The sequence below is a fragment of the Silurus meridionalis genome, chromosome 11 (genome assembly GCF_014805685.1).
Source record: "Silurus meridionalis isolate SWU-2019-XX chromosome 11, ASM1480568v1, whole genome shotgun sequence".
NCBI classification, from domain to species: domain Eukaryota; kingdom Metazoa; phylum Chordata; class Actinopteri; order Siluriformes; family Siluridae; genus Silurus; species Silurus meridionalis.
In genome coordinates, this window is record NC_060894.1 from 22,192,501 (window position 1) to 22,199,062 (window position 6,562).

The 6,562-nt window shown below is 35.5% G+C and overlaps 1 protein-coding gene across 3 annotated transcripts in view; it reads right to left on the reverse strand.

The window, feature by feature from the left end:
* carm1l (coactivator-associated arginine methyltransferase 1, like) overlaps positions 1 to 6,281 on the reverse strand; it is a 14,028-nt gene extending 7,747 nt beyond the window's left edge. For all 3 annotated transcript variants that reach the window (XR_006927279.1, XM_046860338.1, XM_046860339.1), the window contains exons 1-5: positions 5,997 to 6,281; positions 2,603 to 2,731; positions 2,134 to 2,240; positions 332 to 436; positions 127 to 237 (exon numbers count right to left, since the gene is read on the reverse strand). Coding sequence is in view for 2 of the 3 variants with exons in the window: in XM_046860338.1 (XP_046716294.1) it covers positions 127 to 237; positions 332 to 436; positions 2,134 to 2,240; positions 2,603 to 2,731; positions 5,997 to 6,153 (609 nt within the window). In the remaining variant the exon portion in view is untranslated. The remainder of the gene's footprint in view (positions 1 to 126; positions 238 to 331; positions 437 to 2,133; positions 2,241 to 2,602; positions 2,732 to 5,996) is intronic.
* Between the last annotated feature and the right edge of the window lie 281 nt (positions 6,282 to 6,562).

The window sequence follows — 6,562 nt, forward strand, 5'->3', positions numbered from 1 at the left end:
TTTACTGCATGTGAACAAGATTCATTTTGCCAAAAAAAACTCACGATCTTGTTTTTTCCAATAAAAGAAGATTCAAATGCGTGACACCTCATTAAGAAGGCAGAAATCAGGGAGATAAGTAAGTACTTCTGCATGTTTGGCCACAGAACTGCCCTCCACCGCGTACACTTTCCGAGCGCCGGCCTGCACGGCAAAAAACGATAAAATCCCCATTCCACATCCAACATCCAGCACCACCTGTATGAAGAGACGATGAAAAATACCTCATTCAATTTATTACATTTATTAAATGATGAAATGATGAAAGCAGAAGCGTTTGGTCGAGACTTACTTTGTCTCGGAAGTCAATGTCGTTCAGTAAAATGGCTTTTTGGTACGTGGCCGTTCTCAGGTAATCCTGAAGCATGTTCTGCTGCTGAGACAGACAGCCATAAAACTGAAATAGAAATAAAACAGTTGTATTATATATTGCTGTGTTTGTGTTGGAGGTGTAACCCATTTTCCCCCTTTATTGTGACATTTTTACATTAGCATTAACAATTCACAGTATTAAATAATCACCTTTAGGCAGTACCTCTGCTTCACATTACATCAATCCGTCATCTATTTCACGTATACGTATACAGATATTTAATGTACTTGATAATTCAGCTTTTTGCTGCCTTATAACTATTTACTTGTACTTTTCGACAGTCTACACATTTATATTTATTTACTGTTTATACTATTTATTTTCACTTCTGGTAGATGCTAAACTGCATTTCGTAGCTGTGTACCTGTATTATGCAATGACAATAAAGTTATCTATCTATCTATCTATCTATCTATCTATCTATCTATCTATCTATCTATCTATCTATCTATCTATCTATCTATCTATCTGTCTGTCTGTCTGTCTGTCTGTCTATCTGTCTATCTGTCTATCTATCTGTCTATCTATCTATCTGTCTGTCTGTCTGTCTGTCTGTCTGTCTGTCTGTCTGTCTGTGTGTCTGTCTGTCTGTCTATCTATCTATCTATCTATCTATCTATCTATCTATCTATCTATCTATCTATCTATCTATTAATCGGTTTTATATAAGATACACATCAGGTTATATATATATTTTTGTGATGCTAGTTAATTATTCAGAGATTAGGGTATGCAAATATACAGTACTTATCATTAGTTAGGTAAAGTTAATTTGAATAATCTTCTACCTTCCCTGCTCCAAAACAACCCAAAACCATTAAGCTTCCACCTCCATGTTTGACTGTGGGAGTTCTTCATCTTTATCTTTTATTTTTTCAAAATGTGGGAAATTTGGACTCCACAGAACCTCCGTCTGGTCGTATATGATCCAATTCTTGTGTGTATGTCGTATAGAAACAAAAGAAATGTCCATGTGTCTCAAAAACCATAAAATACCAGTAGTTTCCATACATTTGACAGGCCGTGTAAATCGCACAAACCGACCTGATCATTTACAACCGTGTCTAAACTGGTAGATATACGTGATGGTAAGATTCAGCGATTCGCATCGGTCATCGGTATAAACGTTTACGATGTGATGCGGTGATTTCAAAAAGTGCGCATATTTTCCAACGATTTCACGTCGCTAAACCGTTTCTTAGAGCGCGTTTTCTCAGCACCACTGCTGCTACGTGAATATGAGGAAACACGACAGTACGGAGACGAGGCGTGTCCTGAGAGTCACATAGAATACAGATTAACATGGCAGAGGTAGAGCTGTAACTTCCTGCAGACACAACAGGAAAAGAACATCAGCATTTATTTAATCTTTTTCCTTTTGTCTTTGTTTGCACTACAAAGGCGTGTTTGTGTTAAAAGTCAGAAGGCTCTTAAGTAAATTGATGATTTGCAGTTTGAATGAATCGAAGAAATAAAAGTGAGTTTTCTGTAAAATATTGAAATGCAGAGCATCATGGTTTTTTTTTCCAGAATCTAATCGAAATCGCATCACACTACATCGTAACAGGGGGAATCGTATCGCATCGGGAGCTTCATTTTTATATGTTTTTTAGAGCAACACATGTTTTTGTTGATAAGCTACACAAAAGGTTAAATGATTTTGTTGTCTATGGTCAAAACCATTCTTTTAAAGTAATTCATACCTGAAAGCTGAATTTTACCTGGAAGTACTGAAGAGCAGATGAACTCTCTGTCCTCTGGTCGAATGCTGACAGCTCTCTCCTGCTGTCAGTCCATGCCCTTATCATTCTGTGGAAGGTCTGAAACTCTGGATTTGGGGGATCAAATGATTCCTTATATAAGATGAAGGTGAGTGATGTATTTAAACTGCACACCAAACACCTGGATGGTGTAAGATTTCTCAGGCATGTTAAAGCTCGGTCCAGGCATCAGGTTCAAGTGAAACGATTGAGTATGAAGTGCAGAACAGGGTTTCAAAGTCTAAATGTACCTTTTATCAAGTATTAATGTGTATTTTAAATGGAAATAGACTATTATTGTTTATTGTAATAGACTAGATTATTGTTTTAATGATTATTTGGGGTTCATTAAATTAAAAAACACAAATAGGATGAAATTATTATATATATAATTATTTAATGCCCACCAGCAAGGTACAAAAACGTTCACCTGTCTGAGTCTTGAAGTGCAATAAGATGCTCACACAACCCACAGTTACAAGGAAGCACTGAGTCCCCACTCGACAACACTCGAGTGTCTCCCTCATAGTGGAGAACTTAAAGACACACACTCCATCACCTGAAATCATACAGAAAATAAGACTTATCAGAAATACCATGAACCTGGAAGAATTTTCTGACTTCAGCCTAGTGGACCATAAATTAGTGATTATGATGTCTAAATTGTCAGAATTGTGAAACTCAAATGATGTGATCAAAGTAGATTTCCATGCTGTAATGCAGTGTTCAGTACTCTGTGCTCTGTTTACAAGAAACTACTTTAGTTAACAACGTTTCCACAATATCACCTTTAAAACAGTCTCCTTGCACAGTAATGATTCCATGATGAAATCGCAGACGTGGTAACGCACGTAGGACAGAACAGCACCGGTTCTGCCTGATTAGTGGATATGGGTATGAACTGATATAGTGTTAGTGCAGAAGTCGAACTGTTCTGGTCTTCAAATACACAAATACACAGGACCACAGTAAGCCTGCAGTGAAGTTTAGGAGGACCATAAAGAGATGTCTCCTACAGTACATTCTAAATAGTGTGGACACAAGTAACTCTCCCAACCTACTATTTAAAGTTAATTGAAATATAGAGTACATGTAGTAATAATGTAACAAAACACAGAACATAATGTAGCAAATTTACAGTACTGTACTGTGTCAACTTTACTGTATATATGTGTGTATGTGGCAGCAGGCACGTGGAGGATCACCAGTTTGCGGGTGGAGGGTGGAGTTAGACAAAACGAGCTATAAGAGAGCACACCTGTAGGTAATTACACTAATCAGTGTGCTTTGTTTCAACGTCCCAAGAGCTACAATTGGGCTTAGAAACACCAAAAATGGAGAAAGAAAAATACCAAAGGCTGAGACAGCTGATCTCGACGGCTGGTGAGTGAAGGCATCTCACAAGACGAGCTGTACATCTTGGCAGCGTCCCAACGTATCGTATCGCATATCCGATTTACGCTTAACATTTACCTGCCGCGCAACTTTAAATATTTTGACCATTTTGATATCGTCAGGATCGAAAAATCGAACTGCCATTGGACATGTTTGTGGAGATTCGTGCAAATAACGTACATGGAACCCCAAATTGATCCTGAAATGTTGTGTTGATTATTAACTTCTATACAAAATAAAGAGTAGAGCTCAGAGTTCTAATGTTATAATACGTTATATAAATATACGTCATGCGCTCAAGCTCTGCTGCTAAATGCTCAACAGCTGAGATTGGGTATGTGCTGAACATGGCCACACTATCTGATCCTGTGCGCCAGGAGCAGCTCAGTGTACCGTGATGAAGGAAAACAGTGGAGCAGTGCACGCGAGACTGGAGCTCGCCGAGCAGAACCGGCGAACCGCCTCTGAGCTTCCACAACGGTGCCGTAAATCCTAACGAGCTGTCAGTGCACACAGCAGCTGGACCACACACACACACACACACACACACACACACACACACACACGTATCCCTCTTTAATGTCATTCCTACACACAAATCTGACCCTTTGGCTCTGTTATTAGTGTTAGATATTCCTATATAAGCATGCACACACACACACACACACACACACACACACACACATAGACACACAGGTTACAGTGTTGTGCAGGCGAGCTGAGTAAAGAGAGCAGTGAGTGAAGCAGACGCTTCTTGATCTGTTAATACCTATGTACAGGATTATTATAGTAAAATTATACTTGTTATATATAAATTACAGCACAGTGAAATGTTAAGGGCCTTACTCAGGGGCCCCCTAACCACTGCGCTCCTATTTTCATGGTAGTGTTATACTAATAAATAACATTAGAGGAATATTCCAGCATTTTGCAATTATCTTTCAATCTACTGCATTTGTTGTGTACGGTAAATATTATGTGCATAATTTAAAACATAACTATATCTTATACCTGTAAACAGATTTCATGGAAATCAATGGATCTTTTACCTTTAATTAGTTTTACAATTTATGCCCTAAAGAGAAAATATCAGTATATCAGAGCATATAAACAGAGATAAAACTGCACTCTGCTCAAACTGCACATTAGATATAAAAACCTTACATTCAAATAAATATTAATAAAATTATTCAATAGTTTGCAGGCGTGCAGAAAAACATCAACACTTTATTTTTGATATAGATTTTGTAATAACCTATTTTTACATTTTATATTTAATAATTTATTTCCCAGTTCTAAAGTTCCAACTCTTTTATATGTATTTATTTATATTTTGAGATAATACCCTATTAAGTTTTTCTGAGAGATTGATTTATTGTTTCCTACCTGGCCAATGAAGCTCCGTTAAACATTTTCTCATTGTATCACGTCATATGGGATATAAGAACATTCCAACTCTCAAACTTTTAAAAAATTATCAATTTTGCTTTTTTACTCATCACATCGCTAACATTTGTGTCTTCATTATAATAACATTATATCTTATATATTCATACATTTCGTGGACAGAATTCTACAGAATATAATAAAGAGGGAAAATACAGATTAGGGTTTAAATAATAGTCTTTGTGATTAAATTCCTTTAAATAAACCTATTTTAGATTTATTGATGCATTTAAATTAAAAAAAACGCAATAAATAAAAAAAATAATGAAGAATAAAAAATAATTCATTGACACTAAACTAGCAGAAGTAGTGGAATATGCCTTTATGGTAACTATAAGCATTTCTTCTGAAAGTGTTTTTTTTTTTAGCTGGTGCTGAAAGAATGTACGTTTTCTTATATATGTTGAATATATACTGTATATAAATAGAAAAGTATATATATATATATATATATATATATATATATATATATATATATATATATATATATATAGATAAATCTAAAATAAAAATATGATGATCACAATAATAAATAAAGAACAAAATTTTTAAATCCTCCCTAATTATAAACCACAAAACTACAAGGAATCCTATAAGAACTGATTTAATCCGTAGACATTTTTAGTGCTCGCTCATTTGAAATAAACGTATAGGAACTAATTGATGATGATAAAATGTGTATTTGGAATGTATAGTAAAAAAACTTTTGAAGTTTCTAAAACTAAAACTTTTACATCCTGGTCTTTTTTTAATTAACAATAAAAGGCAGCACAAGAAACGTTTTTTCTAATTTGTAATGATATTATTTTTCTATTCATTTTGCAATTTCGATAATAAAGAAGATTTTTTAAATGAACCAACTACAATGGAATATTACATTTCCACTCATCATCAATAATCACTACTATAATAAATATATAAAATGCATTATAACTAATCATGTCATTTTATAGCATTTCAGCAAAGTCTGGATCCATATTTACCGTCCTCTACTGTAAAGGTGACGTCCTCCGTGTCTCTGTCGACCCTTAGAGTCAGATCCTGATGGTTTGTCTGTTTGGACACTTCAGTTTTTTCCTCAGAGTCCTTCAGAAAGCTCAGAGTGACAGAGAAGCAGCTCTGCTCCACATTACTGCCCATCTTTTATAACTTACACACACACACACAATAGTAAACTAATGCAGCCTACATTATTTCATGCTTGAAGACAGACTCTGTACTGCTGTGAGGTGGACGGGGACAAGCTGAAATGAAATGGAGGTCTTGAAGCTCAGTGGAAGTTCAGAGTTAAAACAGAGGGCGGAGAGAGAAGCCAGTCCAACACTAATGGGTGTGACTTTACACTCCACAGGACTTCGGATCATGCAGTATACACAAATAAAATGAGTAATTTATGCATAAAATATCATTAATTATATTTATTATGGACACAAATGATATCTGTTACTGCATCAGTCCTGTATAAAAGTATAAGCTACACATATAAAATTATGACTACAACAATCTATGAACAGTCTCTGCCTGTAAAAATGAGCAGTTATTAAGCCCC